General features: G+C 32.2%; 1 protein-coding gene and 1 non-coding gene across 6 annotated transcripts in view; one reads left to right on the plus strand and one right to left on the minus strand.

Moving 5' to 3' along the window:
* Nucleotides 1-12958, minus strand: part of LOC143229847 (uncharacterized) — a 63009-nt gene extending 50051 nt beyond the window's left edge. For 2 of the 5 annotated variants that reach the window (XM_076462679.1, XM_076462677.1), the window contains exon 1: nt 12653-12958. In XM_076462679.1, the coding sequence (XP_076318794.1) occupies nt 12653-12814 (162 nt within the window). In that variant the 5' untranslated portion in view covers nt 12815-12958. Of the gene's footprint in view, nt 1-1620; nt 2496-11293; nt 12046-12652 lie in introns of those variants that run through there. The other 3 variants (XM_076462676.1, XM_076462680.1, XM_076462681.1) reach the window with 3 other exon arrangements.
* A 6026-nt stretch (nt 12959-18984) lies between these two features.
* Nucleotides 18985-19057, plus strand: TRNAT-UGU (transfer RNA threonine (anticodon UGU)). The gene has a single exon. It is a non-coding gene; the product is annotated as a tRNA-Thr (tRNA).
* The last annotated feature ends 7157 nt before the right edge of the window (nt 19058-26214 follow it).

Below are 26214 nucleotides of genomic sequence, written 5' to 3' on the forward strand. Positions count from 1 at the left end.
ACCACTACTTGGTAAATAGCACTAGTAACTGACTTTGAAAAGTCTTATATATGATACAGGCATAAATATGAATATTTATTTCCTAGTTATTTTTAATTATTCTATGATTTTTAATGACATCTTAATTCCTCAATTGCATGTGGTTCAATTAAGATAATGGTGAAAGAACATTATGCAATTGCCACCACATTATCATCATAATATACTTACACCATTTATATTGTACTGTAATGTATTGTAATTACATATCCAGATTCTTGAATCAACACAAAACATGTTGTGAGGTATTTAAAACAACTTAAGAGACTGGAAGTATTTCAAAATCTGTAATACTGAATATGTTTGTTCATTCTCAATCAAAACAATTCTGGAACTTTGTTTATTTGCTTGACACAATATTCATTGGACTGTGTCCATCTCTATCTAAATTAATTTCAATCTAAATGATATCATAGAAAAAAAAGTACTATAAAAGAAAAATGTCTACCTAAACAATTGGGTGAAAAATATATACCCTTTTTGCATTTGATTAAACAACTTAAAACGTAAGTCTATGATGATTATTTTTAATCATCAGCAATTACACTTTGAATCTGAGTTTGTACATTTCTGACATATTTAGATACCTTCAGTATCAAACTATTTTGTGATTGGTTGGTTGTCTGTTAAACATTTAAAAGGAGCATCACAAACTAATTACATTTTAGCATAAATGTCAGGCAACCTCAAATTGAGCCTACTAGTACCAGTGTTTTGTCTGTTGCCTGATCCAACCCTTCCAACATTTTTATTAGCAGATTTGAACAAATTGAGGTGATAGCAAATTCTGCAACACAATTGGCAAATAAATTATAAGAACTAGGAATTAAATATTATGGTAAAAATTTCATACTATGTGTTTATAATAGTTAGAAAAGTAGGAATTTCACAGGAGATACTGGGTAAAACAAGAAAGCTAATGGCTAATTCTCAAATCATCCCTGACAACAGCAAAGAAGTGACAGATGAAACATTTTCAGTTACAAAAATCTCATTAGGTGAATCATCATATTTGAAAGAAATATAAAAGATGTTGCTAGCAAAAAAATATTAACCAATTTAACTTCAGCACAACATTTCATAAGTACTTCAAGTACAGTTTTCTTTATGGTGTGAAACTTAAAGTTCTACAATTACAGTATACACAAATTAAGGGACATAATATAAACTTACACTCATTTACATGATTTCACACTACAGCTAGTCCCTTTTAAGCTTTAGAAAAAATGTCAAGCAAAAAGTTATGATTAACTAGAGAAGAGGACTTTACATAACAAAGTTAAATCTCACTTCACCAATGAAATTTCAGTCACAATTCTAACACTACGTGTATACTTGCTTAACAATGGCATGTCACATAATTTAATGTACAATCAGAATTGGAAGAGGAGAATCAGCTCAGTGCATGAGCTCTGGTTTTTGCACTACATACATCACTTTCACAAACACAAGAGCTGGCCAATGAGTTCAAGGACTAAAGTCCAACTATAGAGAGAAGTTAGTATAATAAATAAATAAATCATCTAAAATGAAGCAAGTCTCCAAATTGTCCACAGCAAAAGAAAATTAACATTACTATACCTTGAATTCTTCAAATATCTTCTTGATTCAACAACTAGTATCCATATGCATATAATTTTGATATACAAAAAAAAAACTTTAAAATGAATCAGGATGGTAAGAAACCTGTTTTAACCAAGCTAGTTGATACTTGCACACTATAATTTTCTTAAACAAGTACTCTTACCAACAAAGCTGTTAGAAGTAAAATCTCATACAGGTAATCCCTATTCTAACTATTGCAAAATGTCCCCTTCATTTAAACAAGGATCATCTTAAGCCCACAAAATAATATGTAACATAACCAGGCACCTTTAACTCGTCAACATATTACACAGCACCTCTACACACACACAGTATAAATTAGAGCAAATACTTAACCAGGTACATTCATAGGTTATTTTACAATCATCTCAATTATCAAAATCAGAGAACCTCTAGCTGCATGCTATTATAATGTAATAGGGTATTCAGAAATCTGCTCTATCACAGTTTGAACCCAGAACCCAGAGCTAATAACTTACGTAATCCAAACAATCCCAAACATGACCATTACAACATGATTGTTGTAGATACACAACAGGTTTCATAATTAAAAAACAACAAAACTTTAATGAGTTGACACTTCAACAGCTGCTAGAACTGTGCACCAGAGTGTATGATGTCAATTAGCATTTAGAATAAGTAACACATCAACTGCTAAGGAATAACACTATTTACATCTAATTCTTATTACCCTGCTTTCTACTATCAACCCAATAATCTACATTCACATCTCAACTTTCCCAACAATTCAAAACAAATTAAAAAATTTTTTATGAATTTCTAAACATAAAAAAGTTATGCTAATTATTGATTTCTGTCTAAATTAAGATTTTCTAAATAATGCTTGAAAGTAAAATCAAACATTCTGCTAACAATAGATGCCAAACAAATTAGCCTATAATTCCAAGACTTCCCCAAGAACCCTTGTTTACAAAAAATCTGCATCATAGATCACACAGGTAAACTCCTATTATCAGGAATTTCTTTAATCCACAAAACATGGGTTCTTTCACAATTAACCTCCTATATAATGACCACTTTAAACATTGACTGAAGAAGTTGAAATATAACCACATAAAACTACTATAACTGAAATTAATGTGAAATCTTTGGAACAATAGTGTTATCTGGTAAAATTTTATCTTTCTACATAGGTCACACAGTATATGTATACTACAACTGCTTTTAATACATAAGCACACAATGCATGAGCCAGTCCCTGGAATGCATTGCATTTCAGTGTGTAACACAGGATATAATTGATAATACAATAGATAACTAAATTTTTCAATCAAATGAAAAATTGTGGCCTTTTAAATAGCCAGTAAAATATGACAAAACACAAGTAAGTCATAAAAATTCACAAGTTAAAACTCTGACACAAGTATAACAGTAAATCACAATTAAATTTTGTGAAAATTAAACCTAAACCATAATCAGGTAGCAAATAAAGTTGTATAAATTTCAGTTGAAGTCAGTTATAAAGATTTAATTTGAAATAACTCTCTAAATGGTTGGAATTAGCACAACAATGTTCATGATAAATACATATATTTTATAATGTAACCTGCTAAGAAATTTAAATGATGCATAATTTATTCTTCAAATAGGTATTTTCATGCATTAGAGTGATATAGTTATTCAGTTAAAATAGTTTAATATAGAATATTTCAGGAAAAAAGTTGTTTCTGTGAATAAACAAATAAAAAATGATAGGTGGACCATTCTGTTTTCAAAATATGTTTACTGACATTCAAGGTAAAATTCCAGATTCTTTCAAACCTAACATGTGTCCATCTAATACACTGATATTTCAACTTTTCTTATTACACTAGAGAATAATATATTCAAAAAAGAAAGTACTTGTGGTAAGGTTGTAGCAACTGACTATTAACCATCTTCACAGTTATCTTACATCATCTAAAGATGAAGTAGTTATTTTCTTTAATTACTATATACTAATACTAACCATATATTTTTATGTTAGTATTTTCAGGAAACTCCTAAGAAGGGCTTTCTGGTGTGGTTGTAACCAAGATTTAATTCCAAGTCTTCTTAATAGAAAAAGCTGTTGTTCTACTATTCACTCATTTGTGGTCTCTGTTATTAAGATTTAACTGTGTGAATGTTTAAAAAAATAATAATAAATGTCAAGTTTTGATGATTTCTGTGCTGAGTTGGTCAAATGTTTTATCTGTTAAGTCACTTGAAGAAACTTCTTTTATTTTCTTTTTATCATATATGATCTTATTCTGTTAGTGAAATATTTTATGAGTTTCTCTATAATTAAAAGCTATTCCAAACAGCAATTTATTACATTCTTATGTTAATTATGCTCTCCAGTTATGACTTCTGTTGTTCTTGTTTCTCCAATTTATTACAGTACATATTCACAGAGAATGGGTTGGCATGTACTAAATGTAATAATAGTGTTGTAGCTTTTTGAGTACTGTAGCGACTTAGTAGTTTACATCAGGGTTCAATTATTTTTTTTAAGGTGACCAAATTGAAAAAAAAAAAAAAAGGAGTAGTTGGGATAGAAGTTCCTTAATATGCATATTTTTAAGCAACATAATAAATATTATGTAATCAGAAACTGCTCTGGAGTCTAATAAAATCACTAACCATAAGCCAATTTAATTATTTTACTAACTGTTAAAGCAACAGTTACACTGCATGTCTAAATAGACAAAATTAACTACATGTAATTTGACTTTAACATACATCACATTGTAACTAGGGTGTGAATGAAAGAGTGTTCATATTTTACTGCCATAAAATATTATTGTTCTTTTAAGAAAAAAAGCTACATCCTACAATTTTCTCTTCAACAAAAGTGAGGAAAATATCACAAAATATGATTTTTGTGAAATTCAGAATGGAATACATGAAGTATTTTTTCAATATAAAATTAATACACATTTTAATACCATTAAATGCTTGGTATATTTTTGTACATCTGTAGTGTTTTAACTATGATTTTGTAAATATCTCAATCACAAGTTAATTTATGATGTCAATGATTTTTCCCCCACAGTTTGTTTAGTTACTTTTCTATAATTTTTCACTGACTACTGATGGACTACTTGGTTGCTCCTTGTAGACCTGATGTGTCTGTATACTGACATTTTAAGAGCCCTAGCTTTCATCTCTGCATGCTTTAAGGCCTTTCGCCTACATATATTAGGGAATATGATTCTATATCTGTAGTTTTCTTTCTGATTATTCTTCTGTGTTTACCTTCTTTATTGAGTGTTTTAAGTGCTCTCTTGTAAAACATTATCTTTAAAATTCAAATCTGTATTTAACAAGTTCACAATTCACTAACTCAATAAATCTTAAATAAGTTGGCAAAAATTGAATATTCCTTCAAATGAAACCAACAAGACTTAGTCTAAAATATTAACCAAGTATAATAAGTACAAATCTACACATATAAATAATGTATCAAAATATTAAAAATATATCTTTATCAGACTTGATCCCATAACCCTATGTTGAAACTAGTGTAATTATCAGACTTGATCCCATAACCCTATGTTCAAACTAGTGTACTTATCTGACTTGATCCCATAACCCTATGTTCAAACTAGTGTACTTATCAGACTTGATCCCATAACCCTATGTCCAAACTAGTGTACTTATCAGACTTGATCCCATAACCCTATGTCCAAACTAGTGTACTTATCAGACTTGATCCCATAACCCTATGTCCAAACTAGTGTACTTATCAGACTTGATCCCATAACCCTATGTCCAAACTAGTGTACTTATCAGACTTGATCCCATAACCCTATGTCCAAACTAGTGTACTTATCAGACTTGATCCCATAACCCTATGTCCAAACTAGTGTACTTATCAGACTTGATCCCATAACCCTATGTCCAAACTAGTGTACTTATCAGACTTGATCCCATAACCCTATGTCCAAACTAGTGTACTTATCAGACTTGATCCCATAACCCTATGTCCAAACTAGTGTACTTATCAGACTTGATCCCATAACCCTATGTCCAAACTAGTGTACTTATCAGACTTGATCCCATAACCCTATGTCCAAACTAGTGTACTTATCAGACTTGATCCCATAACCCTATGTCCAAACTAGTGTACTTATCAGACTTGATCCCATAACCCTATGTTGAAACTAGTGTACTTATCAGACTTGATCCCATAACCCTATGTTGAAACTAGTGTAATTATCAGACTTGATCCCATAACCCTATGTTGAAACTAGTGTACTTGTCAGACTTGATCCCATAACCCTATGTTCAAACTAGTGTACAGAAACTAATGCCCTAACCAAAATATAACACAGACTGATTGTCAAATAACCCCCAACTATAAACAGACTTGTCCTTAAGTTCAAAGACCATTAACAAACAAAAGAACCATCTTCAAGTAGTCATTCTACAACACCAAACAGCACAATCAAACACACATACATTAAACTAGGCCAACAGTTAAGCCAAATGTGTCCTGCTTTACTTACTACTTTACTATTTATTCAGCTCAGGTGGTCCTAAATGCTACTGGATAGGCACCATAATAATGAACAATGGTGTTAAAACAATTTGTACAGAACAGAGTGACTTATTTTCTACCACCTAAGCTATAAGAAAAGTCCTGTGAAGAAAACCTCAAACTCAACCATGACAAATGGTTTGAAAAGTCAAATTACTTTTAATTCTTAATGAAGCAGTTCATATTTACAAAGAAATAACTTGTAACCTAATTCACAAAAACTTTAAAAAGCTTATTCAAACCAAACAGTGTTAAAAATGCTTTATAGTACTTTATACCCAAAGTGACTTAACCAGAGGAGAATGGTTCTGTGTACTAGGGTTGTCTCTTTCTTAAAATATTTTGCATATTGAAAGTCTGGCAGCTGTATAAGTTATCTTAAATTTAACTCATCTGAGAGGCACAAACAATTAAATTAACATAATTCATTTGAATCAGTGTGCCTTTGTGCTTCAGACTCATAGCAGGGTGGTTGCAAGTTTGAAGATTACTTGCAACATGCTGTTGTGTTCTTGACCAAAACACTTGACCCCAACTGTTTTGATCTATCAAGCTATAGGATGGGTACCAGTTGACCTCTGGTAGGTTAAACTTGCAGAACAGATTGCAATTCAGCACCAGTTCTTCAGTGCTATTTCAGCAGAGAATGGGTTTAGCTTTTTTTAATTGATTCTAGTTTACTTCTTCATAAGAAGAAAATGATAACATGACTCATTTAAAACCAATTCATTTAATCTCAAAATGAGTGTCACCCTTGTAATAAACTATGCTGTCAAGTCTGCAAATATTTAAAAACCACACACTTTTGTAATAAAGACAAAGAAAAATTATGTATACTGTATTCGTTTGAGAAAAAAACTTTGACATATGGGAATCATTAACTTTATATTATGCTTCTTAGACAAGTCCAAACAACATACAGTGGGAACAATTTTTGATAACTACAAGTTTTCCATTAATACACATGAAAAAAGGCCTCTCCATTGTCCAAACACTACAAATAAACTGTCATTGCTAACAAGACTTTCTTTGGTATCAAAATTAAGCTTATGTATAGAGCAGATCAAAATAAAAGAAAAGCATTTGTTAACTGTTTGAATACTGTTCACTTCCACAATAGACTGTTTCTGCTATTAGCCCCAGCTTTAATATTAATGCCATTAAAAACTGTCTTTACTTGTGTACATATGCTACCAGCCATTATAAAATTGCTACACGACAACTACTTTTTCTCACTTATATTAATTTTCTGTTAATTTCTTTTTAATAACTTAAATGTGTATAACTTTCGGTTATGATTAAATTTGAATCCAAATGTCTATATGTTCAATTATGACATCACTTCTCTCTTTACACAAGTTCCTGTCCAACAAACTAGTATTGTCCTTCCTCAAATTAAACATTATTCTCTACATAGAACATTTTCTTGTCTTTTTATTAATGAATTGTTAAATTTTGCTATACAACATCACCAATTTTCATGTCAACTATACAAACTATGCACCAGAATGATGGCATAGCTGCAAATAACCTATTTGTCCCATTGCTTTGTAATTTATAATTTCCATTAAACAGCCAAACCCCAGGTTTCCTATAAAATTCGTCACATAATAAGAAACACATATGATTATCATTTCTCAATGTTGTTATACATTGATCAGATAAAGACTTATCAAGTGTTTATCACAAAAGTGACCAACACAAGGCTTAACCTGGAATTAATCTCATTACAGATACAAAATCAATACATATAAAAAAAACCAAATTTCTAATGCTACAACAATTTATAAATCCAAAAGACATTATAAATTCACAAATCCACTTTCAAAAATTTTTTTCTCCACATCAACAAATTTCCTATACATCATCAAAAATACAGTTATGAACCAACACTTGTATGCACGATCAGTGTGATGTCCCAGATAATCTGAACTTAAGCGGACACACCAGCACCTGCTCTTTAGCCTATATTTCTGAGTCTTTCTCATGCCCTAAAAGTATTAGTTTCAATTATATAAACAGATACTATTAATTTAAAAGTTGAATATAGTTTATAGTTTTACTCCTGGAACTAAAATAATGCAAATAATCATTCTACCAGATAATTTTGTTGGCTTTTAACCCCCCCCCCTTTTGTTTTTTTTAAATATCATTTACCACAATAACATACAACATACTGTAATAGGTATTAGAAAGCTACAACTAATTTACTAACACACAAAAGATTAATTAATCAAGAATAATATTAATGCTAATAAAATTAATTTGTTTAATTAACATTATAAAAATTATGAAAAAAAAACTGTATCAGTAACAAATGTGTTTGTGTACTCAAATCATTCATATAATACAAAGTATACAGTCTTAATTTCTAACACAAAGCAAATACACCTTCTTAAACCCATGGAAATTAATACAATTTTACTACACTAAGTGAATATTATGGGTTTTTAATCAAACATCTTAAACTTCATAAGTTTAACTTAAGTTGTTTTATTAAATAACTAGTTATCAGCAATTCTAGGCTATTAAAGGAGTTTAATATTCAAGTTTATTTTTCTTAACTGAAGGTACGACTTATTAACATACACTTATCAATTAGTTTTATAAAAATTAATAACCAGGTCTAGGTATTTGTTTTACATTCTTGTTAGACTCCATTTCTTTTCTTCAACATAAAAATTTATACTTATCACTATAGTTACTGAAGATTCAATGCAATTTTCCCTTTTCCATTAGTTTTTCACTCACATACATTTATTCGGTTCTTAATTTAAGGTGCTCGAGTTCATCATGTAAAGATAATAGCTGCTCCGTATTTTGAGCAAGTAACTGAATTCTCATTGCCTCATGATGTTGCCAGCCTACTGACAAAATCCACTCATTACTACAAACTATACTGCTAGTTGCAGTTAATAAATATCTCCATGCCAACTAAAACGGTTCTGTAAATTATTTTCTACCATGGTTATAGATATTATCATTATTAAAGTGGTAAAGATAAATAACTTAATTTCAGCAGAAACAACATTTATGTCAGACTGTTTGACAAATATAATTACTGCCACAGGTGCCTACAAATGTTTCACTATAACGATCCAAAAATCAGTCGTATCTCATACCATGGTGGTGCTAATGGTAAGGAGTTATCTGTCACTTCTACACTCTCTGTCCTCTATCCTGTTTCATTATGAACTTGGTATTCTCAGTACTTTCTACATCAAACTCTGTTTCATTGATTGGTTTTGGAACTCTTTGAAAAAATGCTACCTTAAGGCAAGAATTAAACAGTAGCCAAGATGAGAGATTGACTGCTTTGTACTCGAACAAATCTAATTTTAAGACTCTCTCTCTAATAGGAGCATCACATTTTAAAATGATGCTAACCAGTTATCTTTCATAGTTGAACTAACTTAGTGGTTTGACTAAAGTCTATCAAGATACTGATATCATGTTGTGGAACTAACACAGATCACAGGATTAAATAAGTCCATGATTTATATTGTATTAGGTTTTTGTTATTCATTTGTGCATTAAAATACAAACTGACTATTAAATCAGTTCTCTATTTCTAAACATAATATAAAGTAATTCAGATAAACAAATATGTTTAAATTACTGCTTTGGCTCAAATAGGACAGGAAGCAAATCCTTCTACAACCAGTTTATGTATTTCCTTGGATAATGTAATGCATCTGAAGTTCTAAACTTTCATATCCACTACTTTCTATTTGTGCTAAGGCCATGCAAGAAAACTTTGACCATAATTACATTTCAGTGTATGTACATTATAAAAGTTTCATACAGAAGGACTTTAAAATCAACTCTGTTTAAAAGTAATCCCACATGAGTTTTGTTTTTTGTACTTTAGATCACTCACAATTATAAGCAAACAGACAATATCATTGAAGCACTCTTTCTTACAGATATAGTTTGTTTCAAATATACAAGCATAGCTACACAACAGGCTATCGTTATCCATACTAGCCATATCTAATTTTGAACTGAGAAGCCAGGAAGAAGATAGTTTATCAACTCTTGGGCTACACTGATTTAATAGTGTAACTTCTCTCTCACTCTTCTAACATAACTCCAACAACAAACTGTACAGTAAAACTTTGTATTAATGGGATGCAAACCATAGACCCTCCAACTACTAATCACTAGTCAAGCTTGCCCCATCACAGGATGAGAAGCAAGTAACAGGTTTGTACACATACAGTTTATTGACTACTACTTAAACAACATCTAACATGTTAAAACTTGCATATGTAATAAGATTAAATATAATATTATATATATATATATAAACAACAAAACACTGGGCATGTCCACACAATACTAAACTGCTGATAAAGTTCTTTTGTTTATGAAAAAACACAATTACTGGCAGTGGTAGAGTGTTAACCTGAAATGATATGATCCTTTGTTAAATTATTGCATCCTACTCGATCTATAATAGTTACACATTTTATATCCTACTAAAATGTAACATCTTCACCAATATAGAACCAAAACTATTTTCTCTTTTCACCACAGCTAAAAACTTAGAAAAAAAAAGTTTTGCTCACGATTTAGCATTACCACTTAACTACTGCTCTTTCTTCTCCACAACAATACTCTTTTCACGAAAGATGCAAGTTCTAATTTTCTGTAATCCCAAACGCATAACATTGTGTTAAGATCCCTCTTCCTACAGTCTGACTCCTTTTGTTAAAATGTGCATCTCTTCAGATAAGAAAAACATGCTCGACAGAATGTCTTCTCAGCATTTTAGTATATTTTTTATGTATGTTAACACACACATTTTGTGCATGACTATTTTTGGATATAATATCAAACTAGATCACAAACGTTTACTAACCAGCATTACTATTACCTAACCAACCCATAGTAATAAGTCCTGCATAAAACCTAAAGGGTAGGGTATTATAGATTTTATATACTTATTCTACAAAATACATCAATAAAGCAACGTTATTTAATTTTTTTTATTTTTCTCAATTGTTATGTCTAAATAACAGAAGTAATAACTAAACTATATAAACTTATCAATACTGTTATTATAAATGAATTATAAATAAAAAACATCAGATAACATTGAGATTACAAAAAGTAATTTACCATAGCAAATCACTATTCCGATAGTTATTTACTCAAAACAATACATTTGGCTTAACAAGATATGTGCACGTCTATATATATTAGCGCAGCCCTCTACATTCTAATAAAAACTGACAGCATAATACGATTCGCAACTCTACAATTCACAGACATGTTTACACAGACGCTTTATAACTTTCTCTTAACCGTCCCCAGCTCACTGTTTGGGATCTTCCAATACGCCCCACCCTCCTCGACAAGTCGATTAAAATACTATATTTATGTAAAAACTAGCGACGCACGAGAATGATAAGCTCCGCGGATAACCTGTGACACATTACTAGCGTAGTAATCAACACCAACATTTATTACGTCTAACAATTAACGAGTCAAATCCCACAATCGAAAATTTTGCTGCTTTGCTTTATGTGTCCTTGAAGATAGCCTAATGACTCATGTCAAAGCTTCTAACTTATGCCTCCAACCAATACTATACAAATTACACAAGGAAACCCGTTCACAAGTGATATTACATTTCTGTTTTCCACCTCCTTACTCTAAATCAGACATTCTAAAATACATTTACTGATAATAAGTTACATTCACTAGAAGTGTCACAGTCGGAAATGGTTAGTACTAGTAGTAAAAAAAAAGGGTTAATGCTAAACTGCAGACGAGACAAATCCCATACTAAAGAACAAAATCATAATGTTAATAATAACATACAAAACAAAACATCTTACATTAACTTAAATACAGCAAACTTTTGTTTCAGTTACATAGCTCTGTTTATAGTACTTTATTTATACTGTCATAGTTTCCATTAACATTGACGCTGTTTACGTCTAAAGTAGAAATCAAAGTCTTTATATCTTATTACAACACCCCTTTTAACAACATAGACCGATGGTTTTAAACATGTATTTAAAATTATCAGAATGATCGGCTTTAAGGTTCTTCGGATAGTCAGGTTAGCGTCGCCGACCGTAACCGTACTAACAGGCATTCCTTCGACGAAAAGCCAGAACCGAGCACTGTTGTTTTCAACATGGCGACACGCAAATTATAAAAATTATCTAACAATTTTAACATTTAAACATTACTTTCCTTTCATGCAAAAACATAATACTGCAAGACATCTCAAAAGAATGAAGTAATATGATATCAAGCTAAGTGAATATCTACTATCTGTCTTATAAGTGCCAGTAGCAAACATCCTTCATTATCTTTAAAATGCCTACATAAGAAACTAACGTTGCACCAAAAATGCCACGAAAAACGATATGGAAGCCATCATGGAGAAGTTCGACACAGGCAGAATCGTAGCTAACCGTATAGCCTTCACAACCTACAAAGGTAGCTTAACTTCACTGTTCTTACCAGTGCTGATTTCACCAAGTCTGTATAGTTGTATTCCGGGCATGATTTGTCGGTGGTCTCACCAAGCGATAGGCAAAATCGTATGGTTGGTAGCAATTCTTTTGTTTTCTCCTTCGTAAAATTTTCATTAGTTTGAAAAGCTATCCGTCGTGGTTCGGACATACTTCATACCCATCTGTACACCTCAGTAAAATGACGAACTCTTCAACTGAACATTAAACCAGTTTAAAATCCAACAAATTTCGCCGCCGTTTCATGCTAACACCGACTCACAATTCATGCGCAGAACTCATCATAATACGTCTGTGTCATATGTATTCGCGCGCAAAACAAAATCCACGTGGTCTGAGGGCTAGTGTTATTGCCTGAGACGGCCTCTAGCGAAATTTGTCTGTTATCTGTGTAGATAAGTGATAATGTACACATCATAAACACAGAGTCAACTTCTTCGTCTATATGTATGAATTTTGTATTAAGAAGGTTAAATAACACCTAATCTACCAACTGATATATATTGAAAATCTAAAAAAATTGAACTAGAGTCTAGTCTACTTGAAAGGCTTTAATAATGGGGTGTATCTGTCTAGTGAGTTTTTGGAAGTCTTTTCGAACTTCAAGGTTGTTTACCGTATTTTCCTCGTCCTTTAAATAATGTTATTTGTGAAACTTAAAGTATAATTCAGACCTTCCCCAATTAAGAAATGAATCAAGAAAGCATGTTTTTTATTTCAATCTTTAGATTTTCCGTAATACCTGATGAAGATATGTTCTAACTGCTCGAAACGTTTTCCAAAATTTCCTGGACTACAGCAGTCTCTTAACAACGATTTTCAAATAAATATACTTTTCTCTGTCTAAATATTCTCTCCAGCAAGAACTACACATCGTGTAAGAGCATGAAAAAGGCCCCACATGAGTTTCATCCTCCTTAGCATGCTCATCTAACGGTGAGTCAGCGGTAAGCTAAAGAAATTACGACGCAAAATCTGGGGTTCTATTCCCAGAGTGCAAATAGCTCATAATCTAGCTTTGGCTGAAGACAAGCAGCAAATGCTCCAGGACGAAACCGTCATTCTTTGTTGACTTTAATACCTAAGAGCGAATATTTTTGACAAATACATAATTATCTAAACTCATTGGCAATGTAAAACAATAAAATAAGAACCTCGTGATACATATAAAAAATCTATAAAATTCACATATATCAACCAATGATTGGTAGATCATGGACTATATTTACCTAACTACTTAAATTGTATTATAAAACATGGATCACATCTAACAACTTACAACTGTATTCAAAACCCAATTCATAAAAGTTTTATGAAAGCGCTTCAGGTATGTAAGATAACAAATTTCACCAGTAGGTTTTTTTTTTTTTTTCTTTAATTTCGCGCAAAGCTACTCGAGGGCTATCTGCGCTAGCCATCCCTAATTTATCAGTGTAAGACTAGAGGGAAGGCAACTAGTCATCACCACCCACCGCCAACTCTTGGGCTACTCTTTTACCAACGAATAGTGGGATTGACTGTAACATTATAACGCCCCCACGGCTGAAATGGCGAGCATGTTTGGTGCGACGGGGATACGAACCCGCGATCCTCAGAATACGAGTCGCACGCCTTAACCCACCTGGCCATGCCGAGCCTTTACCAGTATCATTATATTAAAATATTGCAGTACGAACAAACAGTTAATAATTTATCACTCTCCTCTAGTACAGCGGTAAGTCTACGGATTTACATCGCTAAAATTAGGGGTTCGATTCCCCTCGGTGGGCTCAGCAGATAGGCCCATGTGGCTTTGCTATACGAAAACACACACACACACACACACACATAACTTGTCCTTGATCAAGCGTTATGTAGTTTGTTGTATGCCAACACCATATGTTCACGAAAATTTTCACTTTCGATGAACCAGTTTAATGTATTCAAAATTTAGTTTATAGTTTCCTTGACACTACTTCTCTGTAGTTTTATTGAAATCAGAGAAAGATACGATGATTATCTTGGACACTTTATATCACATTTGAAGACCGTAAGATATATTATTATTGGCGTTATGATAAATGTTTGTATGAATATTGGAACGTTAAAGTCGACATTAAAGATTTAAGTAGCTTTAGAATTTGAAATCGAAAATCTGTTGATATCGAAAGTTTAGGCACATTCGGGGCCATTTGCTATTTGATATGACATCATGGTATAAAGGTCAAATTATGGTCACCCACAAAAATAAAGTGCTTTTAGTTAAAACCCCGTAAAAAGAGAATTCTGTGGTGGTATCATCATGTACTAAGTTTTGTATATAGTTTGTCCCCAGTGGTAAGTCTACAAATTTACAATGCTAAAATAACCTCGATGGACACAGCAGATAGACAGATGTGTCTTTGCTACAAGAAAACACAAGCACATTTAGTTCAGACTGCTTCCAAGTGGCATAGCACCTATGTCTACGGACTTCCACTGCTAGTAACCGGATTTCGATACCAGTGGTGTAGCTTTGTGCTTAAATATGAACAAATCTCAGAGTGATGGTTCCAAGATAGCATTTAATTAATTCGAGTTAGCTTTGACATCATGTCAGATGTGAGAGAAAAAAATTGTTTTCAGAGCATTGTTATTGTCTGTGGTAACTTGATGGAAAGTTGTCTTCGCAAGAACATTTCTTGTGTGCTCACTGTGTCTGAAGTTTGATGAACGTGAAAATCACTCTATTCAGATTTTTTTTCTTTTACAGAAAATATGTCGGCTGATAAAGGTAATTATTATCATCCAATTCCCAGTTGTGCCAGTACACAGCAACACGAAAAGTCGTAGAATGTAGTACATATCATATGTGGTATTAATGGTACTGTTTCGCAAGATGTAGAGGTCGGTAATTTTAACAATGCTTATTTCTACTCACACATAATAATTCCACAACCACCATAAATGTCACATACATGTATAAAAACGGAGTTGATAATGTTTCAAATTCATCCCAAAATGAGTATAAGCCTGCTATCTGGTTGCATTGTGAAGTACAACTCATTTGTAAAAAGAATATTACTTCATGTGTTTCATGACAAGAAACTTATTTTCAAAGTAATAAGCCTTAGAAACGGCTTGAATGGGAAACTAAAACTATTTTATTAAAATTCTAAGAGTCTGCGAGTAAAAGGAAAGGAGAATATTATAGATATGTCAACAACCACACTACATTCGCCATATCCAATGCCGACGAGGCTTCTCACCCAATACATGGGTACATTTGGCAGAATTGGATGCAACGTTTAACAGGGTAATCAATAAACTACGTTTTAACAAGGTTTTGTCGTCATCAGGTCACATGACCAAAGTATCTAAATATGATTTTTAATTTCTATCTATGATTTGTGAACGATATGGAACACTAAGCACTGTAGCTCATTTTAAAGTAATAAGTGTGACACAATAGAATGAGACCGCTATTACTTAACAATAACTTACAATTCAGATCATGTGATCTATCATAAGATACCTAATTTCTATAATAAAGAACTGAAAGGGATGCTTTACATATTTTATGTCAGTGAATGTTTTCGGCTTGTCGTAGAAATAATGTTACTGATTCAATTTGTCTTTTGTTTGAACAATAGATATAACGTGATATACTTTGGGTTACCTGTCTGACAGACTAACAATATAGTACTGTAGTTAGTAGATTGTGTGAGCGACCCCTCCACATCTTCTTTGGCCCCCTCACGGGAAAATTATAAATTAGTACTAGACTAGTGGCTAAAATGAATATAAGTTAAATTGAATTTTGTTTCATGTATGGAGTTTTAATTGTATTTAGTTTTGAAACAAAATATATTTCAAAGAATGAAGAGCTGTAGAAAATATTCTGTTATAAAATAAATTAGTAAAACACATAAACGCATACTAAAATTAATTTTCTACGATACTATTCTTTTAAGATATAAAGTGGGCAAGTAAATTCATACATATCTGTGTGAGAAATAATGTTATAATCACATCAGAAAAAGGTAATCTTCAAGTTCAAAATTTACAAATTACTTTATATATATATATTTATGTACATGTTATTACGTATTATAATTTGAAATAGCATAAATCTGAGCTAAATTGTAATTTATATTTTGAAGTTATATAAGTGTCGTATGTATCCAATTTGTCAACAAGATTGATACACATAATTTCTTTTTTAATACAAATATATTTTAATATACAAACAATGATACAATTTACGATAATGGTTATTACAAATAATGACTTACGTACAAGAGTTTTGCAAACTTAAAAATAATATTGATTTTTGTTTCTGGAATTTCCTTGATATCTTATCGAGTGTTCACGATGAGTGAGCTAATTTCCAGTTGATGCAGGTACGATTCACTCAACAGGTAGCTAGCTAGCTCTGTACTCGTCTAATTTCGCCGGCCGCACGCCGAGTTATTCGACCACTAAAATTATATAACGTATTCTTAAAACAACTAATGTTTGGTATGAATCTATTGAAGTTAAATGGTTTATTATTTATAAATGTTCCTTGCCAATTACCTGAAGTTCACGATTAATAAGCATTATACCAATCATGGTTGTAACTTCTGAGGCTTATAGTACCATAACTGTAACTTGTTTGTTTGTTTTGGAATTTCGCACAAAGCTACACTAGGGCTATCTGTGCTAGCCGTCCCTAATTTAGCAGTGTAAGACTAGAAAGGCAGCTAGTCATCACCACCCACCGCCAACTCTTGGGCTCCTCTTTTACCAACGAATAGTGAGATTGACCGTCACATTATAACTCCCCCACGGCTGGGAGGGCGAGCATGTTTGGCGCGACTCGGGCGCGAACACTTGACCCTCAGATTACGAAGCACACGCCTTAACGCGCTAGGCCATGCCGGGCCAACTATAACAACCCAATAATATATACTGTCTCCTGGCGCATCTCGTTGGTTAGATTTATAGGCATGAAGACAGTTTCTAGAAATTTCAGCCTGCAAAACAATATTGAAGGTAAAATACATGCATATATTGTTAATTCGTATACTCGAGAATCGTCTATAATTTTAATGAGTAGGCGGAAATTTCACAATATAAATTTATCAGTATAAGCTATGTGCATTCTTAAATATAAACTTAACTTAAACAAATACTGATATTTAAAATATATATATAATAACAAATATACTGACCTCTTTAACAGATTTACTGTTGTAAATTTATTTTAGTGTCTACACTTATCTCTGTATAGTTTTCTTTTTTGCATGTGACGTATATTGTTGATTTTTACTTTCAAGAATCTTCTACAAATTTCGATAACATTTAGTTATAAACTAAATTATATAAATTATTGTATTCAATAAATACAATTTTTTGTTTGCAAAAAAGAAAACTACGCGAATTTGTAGAAATTTCAACAATGTTCTAGCGCGATTCCTATAAAATGCAACTAGCGAGAGAGAGAGAGGATATTATTATTGGACAGCTACAGTTACTATGATATAGGCCTAGGAAGCTATAATTATGAATAAAGCCTATTAATCGGAATAGTACAGAATTGGATCAGGAACGTTTATAGATTTCGAACATTACAAACCGTTCAACTTCAATGAATTATTTCGAGCGTTAGAATTTCTACTAGGACATTAAATATTTTCTTTGATAAGAAGTGAGCTTGTAAGCAGGGTGAGGCCAATCAAGAAACGACAATCAGTCTTTTCGTTGAATTGCTACTCATGTCTATAAATTGTCTACTGTATAGGGAGACAGTAGCAAAGTACGCCTGATGAAAATTACTTTTGTAAATACTTTATAATTATGTTATGAAAGAATCCATGAATCTGGTTGTGACATTTGAGGCAATATGCCATTTTAGACTTTTTCTATGGTAATATTATACACTTTTTCAGAGAATTTAAGAAACGATTGTCTTTGATATTTTGGATGATTTAACCTCTTGCTTACATTTCGTTTAAGGCTGTCGAATATTATTTAAAACTTATAAATAAAGGTGTAATTAAATCTGTATACGATAAATACCTGTGATAAAACATTTTCAAAAACATACTGTTGCTAAGCGATCATTTATCTCATTTTCTCTCTCTCTATATATATATATAATGAGATAGTTATAAATTATGTTTAAGTAGAGCATTAAAAATTAACGTTTTCGTCTGAACTGACCTTAAAGCGATTTTAACGTCATAAATGTGGCGATAATCTAAGGTTACTTTTATTCTACCATTTTCAAAAATATATCCTAAACAATCAAATACATTAAATATTCAAATTGAACTCTAGAAAAAAATCATAAAATTTGTTATAGAAACTTTATCTATCGCCTCCATAGCTCAGTGGTTAGAGCACTGGTCTTGTAAACCAGGGGTCGTGAGTTCGATCCTCACTGGGGGCTAAGGTAAAATCATTGTAGCAAGAACGGGTTAATACTCCCCTAACTTTTCAAATTAAGGCTTGAGTTTGTACTTTTGTTGCAACATATTTCTAGTTGTACGTCTTGGAGAATGTTTGATGTCAAACTTTATATTTAAATTTTTATATATAAAAAAAGGATATCAAGGTTATTTTAATGTACACCAAATATTCATGTGCGTAGTGTCGATTTTCTAATGTAAAATACTGCTATAAACTGTTTTGATACTCAGTTTGCGCTTACACTATATTTTACTGAGACACATATTTACACAGCTGAATTTCCAGCTTTTCATAAACCAAAATATGCATTTTGACAAATAAGTCAAGTTGAAAGTGTCGGTTTTTAACGTAATTAGCTTTTCACAGAAACAACTGTTTTCTCCTTTTCTATTTCTATACTTACACTGCAAACCTCTGTTTGCCTGTTTTACTTTAGGACAATCTTAAATCTCTTATAACGTTATGAAATACTCGAACTTCAAATAACACTTTACTTCAGGAATTTTGTTTTTGTTTGTTTTTTTAATTTCACACAAAGCTACTCAAGGGCTACCTGTGCTAGCCGTCCCTAATTTATAGTGTAAGACCAGAGGGAAGGCAGCTAGTTATCACCACCCACAGCCAACTCTTGGGCTACTCTTTTACCAACGAATAGTGGGATTGACCGTCACGTTATAACGCCCCCACGGCTGAAAGGGCGAGCATGTTTGGCGCGACGGGGATGCGAACCCGGACTACTACAGTAATAAAGGCAAAAGTTAAAATATAAACTTACTGAATAAGTAATCATCTCTGTTACATCTGCCTGTGGTTCAGCGACAACTACAGTGGCATATCTTGTAAAACATAAAGTCTAGATACTCTCGCGAACATGTACAGCTTTAGTTTTACACTTAACATCAACAAAAAACCACTACAGTTGTTTGTTTTTTACTTGGATTGATCAAGTGTTTTCAATACACAGTTAATAAAATCATCTAATCGTTTTCCAACATTATGACACCATTTTTTAAAAGAAATTATGTACATTTCGTACAATCCAAACTGTAAAATTAATAATATCGAAATAAGTTATTCAGTGTGGAAACACATTGTGTTAATATAAAAATAAGTTGAAATGAAGACGTCAGTCTAACGTTTATATATATATATACAATCATTAAACAGTTGGTTCGCTGTATGATATCCTATAATGAATTCGACGAAATACCAATACGTTATTCATATACTTAAATTAATTTAGGTTACTGTATCATTATGAAATAAATGGACTCAAAACACCAATGTTCTGCCGAAACATAAAGTTTGTTCCCCGAAAAATAAGTCATTTTATTATTTTATAAATGACAATTTACCAACTTATTACCTAAATAAGGTTTTTGTTGTTAATAGCAGATTAATCGTAAAACATCTTTAAAATTCTCCTTAATAAGGTTTTAAACTGTAGAGAAAAAAGATATATTTTATAATGTATTTTTAAGCAATTTTCTTAAAGTTTGTTATTTTCTCTTTTTTCAAACAGCAAGAGACTTACCATTTAAACAAAATCATTGCTAAATCTAAAAACACCATTTGTTAAACTTAAGATGACGTAGGAAGGTTGAAACGTTGTTCTCTGCTTATCAATAAAATGTTTAATACCCAGACCAGTCGATCTAAGATACATTTTGTAACACCATGTTCAGCGTATCGTTTAATGCGCCACTTTAAAACTACTTGTTTTGATGCGTTTAACATTATATCATTTACGATTTTTTATTCAACCTACTGGTTCGTGTTTTGGACTTATATATATATATATGTAAAAATGGCTTGTTTTCTCAATCCAAACGAGCCGTTTTTATATATATATATATCTTTACAAGTGGGTTTTCTCGACATCACTGATTTTGACCTTATAGTTTGATAGCTGCGACTTCGAAGCTTTCTCGCCTTGAGTTGTGTCCTTGAGCAAAACACTTCATAGGTTTATTCCTTCAATGTACCCAGTTGTTTAATAGGTACCAGCGAATAGCGGGGGTTAACATTAAGGTGGATTGGCAAGGAGAAGGACCGAAGGAACTCCCATTCTCAAACGTTTTTGCCAACAAAACAAAAGTTCAGCGCATGCTCGGTACGGAATGAATTTAACGTAATTTATTTACCAGCTGTAAGTCTTAGTTCAACAAGTAAGTTTACTTGTCACAAAACGTTAGTATTTTAAATATACATGCAAATTAATATATTTATAATAAATCTACTGATCTCTATGCTGAAAAGAATTTTTCATTGGTTAGTGTCAATGTATTGACACCTGACATCAAGCAGTGGACCCGTTAAACTTAAAAGGCAAGGATAACACTTTGGGTGATCTCAGTTTTCGTGGTATTTCTTGTCATTTTAACTTAATTACACACAACTTTTTAAATTTGTAACTGACTGTTAAAAGTATATGACTATATAAATTGTGAAAAATCTTGTGCTAGAATTAGTATTATAGAAATAGAGAGCAGTAACTAACAACATCTTGATTGTTTAAATTTATTCAATTGTAGTCACATGTAATGTTAACAATACCGTGAAAAATTTTGGTGGAAGCTTCGATTACAAGTCCATATGGTAAAATTAAAACAGAAAGAAAAGTATTAAGTAATATAAGCTGTGATAAACTGAATATCAATACAACATAATTCTTACTTTGAATACAATACACATATTTACACAGGTAGGCTTATTAATAAAGTACGTACGTTACGGAAATAGTTTAAGCTACACTAGAATATTTATTTGCTATTTACTTTTATTTTACAAATTATAAGTTTTTAATATAGCAAACTTCTATATACATTTAAAGTTTGTAAAGGAGAACTCTATACAGAGTGTCCGTAAGTCCCTACCCATCCATACGTTATTATCTTATATTCAAATACGTATGTATTATACTTTTTTTTTTTCAGAGAAATATGGCCGATGTTAGCCAATTTACACTTGAAGAGCGTATTGTGACATAATCGTCGCATAATATTATGCAGCGAGAATGAGGGACAGCACACAGATACATAAGATATAAGGTTGGATAGGGACTTACGGACCACCCTGTACATGCTGGATATCGTACAATCATTATATAATACATACAATTTGAAAAAAGAAACTTAGAAAGCCCCATTTTTTCATGTGGATATTTTTATGGCACGTTGATGATTAGATTAATAGAAGAGGGAGTTTATTTTCTTACGTGATACTTGCATTTCTATTAATTTTCTACTTAGTTTATGCATCTTAAGTATGTGTGTATAATTTACAGTATTGGAAGTTTTGTGATCACTTACAGTTAAAACTATAGTAAACTATATACATGTAAACTGAATACTAAATAAACAAACTCTTAAAAGGTCTATAAGGCTACTTGCGCTTAATGTTTTGTTTATTATCCTGTTGTTCAAATAATTGTTTAATAATAAAGAAATACTAAGTAATAAAATAATAAAACGAAATATACGGAAAGGTTTACGGCAATCTTTACAATGTTGTAATGCACACGTGTTTGTTTACGTTCCTCGCTTCGTTGCTTGTTTTTTACGCCATCTTGAATTCATCTCTCTGGCTAAGAAAGAAGTGCGCACTCTTGTGTTGAAGACATAAATAATTCCTTGAATTGAGCTTTCCTATTTGAGTAACGGATTTAAAAAATCACACAGATCGTTGAGGAAAATAAATTTCAGATCTATCCAGTACATATACAGAAGTATTCTTTTAATTTTAATACTTGAGTTTTTATTGAATAAATAATACAAAAGTGGACAAACCGTTAAAATATTTAGGCTTACAATTAAATGGCATTTGAAAACAAAACAAAACATAGTAACATCACACGTTAGACAACATTTAGATAAATTTTTAATTAGATTGTTGAGAAAATATATATACTGCAATTTTCACTTGAACTGTTATTTGTCTGTATTGTAGGGCTTTGATATGATGGAGATATTCCAATCACAAACCTGTTGATACTGTTTTAAAAAACACAAATATAGGTATCACACCACTGAGATTTTCCCAAGCTGAAGAAAACATATTCTTAAGTTGAAAAAATTACACTTCATATTTCTTTTCTAAAGAATTGTAAAATTTAATTATTATACTTTAAAACAATATGCACTATCACAAAACTTATTGAGAGGTTTAATTTCAAATGTATATAACTTGGAGAAACATTTAGATAAAGAATATTATTGTTAGCTATATTCTCTATGTTCATTGTTTTAGGTCAGATACTTGCTTGAGGGCGCATGACGTTATGATCAAGTAAATTTATAAAAGTAATCCTAGAATACCGAAAAGGCTCACGAAGACGTCAAGAATCTAACAACTTTCATGAATGTCTAGATACAGGAATAATAGTTATAAATACGAGTAAGTAGTTAGTTCAGTAATTCAGAAGTGAATAAAATATTCAGTGTGAAGGAACCGAATAATTGTTGACCAAGAGATTATTGACTAAGTAATAGTGTTCACTAAGAGTAAAGTTCCTGTAAGTTAAATTAGCAAGTTACTCAACATTTGGCATGAAGCAAGATAACTTCTGTTAAATGTTATAAGTATATTATGCCTACAACTTCGTCAAAGTGAGCATAGTCTGTAGAAAATGTTATTGAAGAAATAAGTTAATTCATTATCGTTTATCATTACGTAGATTGGACTTGGCATTACTTTTTCAAAAATACAAACAAACTCTTCCAACAAAGAAAAAAGAAACGAACATGCCACAACACTAGTGTTAGAAGCTGAATTAATTCAGTGAAAATAACACTGAATTTTGTATTAACTTCATTTTCACAATTGATCTCACAAAGCGAGATAATATGAAATATGAAATAGAAGAACGTATCTGGTTTATATCTGTTATCACTACTACTTTACCATCTATCACTGCAGAAACTTCCAAGACTTTTCTGATCATATCATTGCTAAAAACAGGTTCAGAATTTAGCTGGCCAATTCAGTATTGCTTGATTGAGAGACCAATGTGGTATGATGAAACGGAACCATGGGAGACGTATCAAGCTCAGTTATAAATAATTTCCAAGGTAAGCAGCTAGAATAGTAAACAGCAAGCTGTTCTCGCTGCCCATTTAAAAAGACTAACTTTAATGACACTAAGTAACCTTTCAGCTGCCTTTTTCAGTAGATTTAGAGTGAGACATCTGTTACGTATTACAATTTATTTCAGACGAGTCTTCATTATTATTAATTACTTCTTGCCAACGATTCACAAGCTTCTAAATGCCACTTCTATAAAATTCTTGGGGTTTGGAGGAAAAGAATGTAGAGAGGGTAGTTTTGACATTTTCATGTGTTCCAAGCTCTTTTCCATCAATATAGTTCTGCAAACTTCGAAATAGATGATAATCAGATAGGGCAAGGTTTGGAGAATAAGAAGGATGGTGAAGTTTTTTTCAATTCTAGCTCTTCAGTTTTTCCAGATGTGATCCTTGCTGTATGGGGCCATGTAGTATTGTGGTGTAACACAACACTTTTACCATCGATCAAAACAGGCTTCTTTTCTTTCATTACAACATTCAAGTGCTCTAGCTGTTGACAATAGAAGTCTGATGTAATCGTTACATTGAGTGGCAGCAACTCAAAGTGGATCACACCAACAATATCCCACCAAACGCTCTACAAGAATTTCCTAGGGTGGAGGTCCATTTTTCGCTATGCTTTAGCCAGTTTACCTGCACTGAACCATTGTCTGTGGCGCTTAACATTTATATAATATATCCATTTTTCATCTCCAGTCACTAACCTGTCCAAAACAGGTGAGTTACATTCACGAGAATGCAGAGAAGTGCAAATGTCTACTCTTGCTTTGAGGTTGACTTCTGTCAAATCACGGGAGACCCATTTTCCAAGTTTTGACACCTTTCCAAGCTTTGTTTGTTTGTTTTGAATTTCGCGCAAAGCTACTCGAGGACTATCTGCGCTAGCCGTCCCTAATTTAGCAGTGTAAGACTAGAGGGAAGGCAGCTAGTCATCACCACCCACCGCCAATTCTTGGGCTACTCTTTTACCAACGAATAGTGGGATTGACCCTCACATTATAACGCCCTTGCGACTGAAAGGGCAAGCATGTTTGGTGCGATAGGGATCCGAACCCGCGACCCTCGGATTACGAGTCGAACGCCTTAACCCACTTGGTCATGCCGGGCCCCTTTCCAAGCTCTTGCAGATGACGGTTAACTGTTGAATGGGTTGAATTAAGCTTCTGTGCTAGTTCTTCAACTGTTACAGCACAGTATTCTTCATGTGCAGTCAACAGCAAGTCACCGTTAGCCTCAACAAGACGACCTGAACGTGGCGCATCACTTAAGCTGTACTCACCTGATCTGAACTTCTGAAATAACCTTCGACATTTCCTTTCGTTGCGAGACTTCGCACTATAAACACCTTGAATGTTTCGTGTAGTTTCAGCTGCACTATTGCCTTTTTAAAATTCGTAAAGCATTATATGCCTAATGTGCTCCTCAGACACATCCATCTTCGTAAGTGTTTATTTGATTAATGATCTGAAAAAGTGGAGTTGGGTTAGTTTCGTTTCTTTATTTGAACATTTTTCTACACGTCCTACTTCATATTTCAGTCATTAAAGTCTTCTAGAAAGACAGAAATGGTGATGTAACTTCTGTATTAAATTTTCGGAAATTACTTGTGGGATGACCTGATACTATTTCGAATAACCGGAAATTTGAATTTAGAAGTTAATAAAATGTTAATATATAACAAATTTATGTTATTTGCCAACGGAATTGATACACACAGTTTTTTTTAACACAAATATAAAAACAATACAATTTATAATAACGGTCATTACTAAAAGTTATTACAAATGATGGTTTATATATAACAGTTTTACAAATTTACAGTCCTCGCTAGTGCAGCCGTATGTCTATGGATTTACAACGCTAAAATCAGCGGTTCGATTCCGATGTAGTTTTTGCTATAAGAAAAACACATACAAACTTACAGACAATACTACGTCTTCCATCGGTTTAGAACTGAATATTTTATCGACGATCCAAGTAAACGACAAGCAAAACAATTTTGATTTGATAATGTTGCACCTCGTTTAGACTAACGTCGTCTTTTCCCGGTTAG

This window comes from Tachypleus tridentatus, chromosome 10, assembly GCF_004210375.1.
Source record: "Tachypleus tridentatus isolate NWPU-2018 chromosome 10, ASM421037v1, whole genome shotgun sequence".
Classification (NCBI taxonomy): domain Eukaryota; kingdom Metazoa; phylum Arthropoda; class Merostomata; order Xiphosura; family Limulidae; genus Tachypleus; species Tachypleus tridentatus.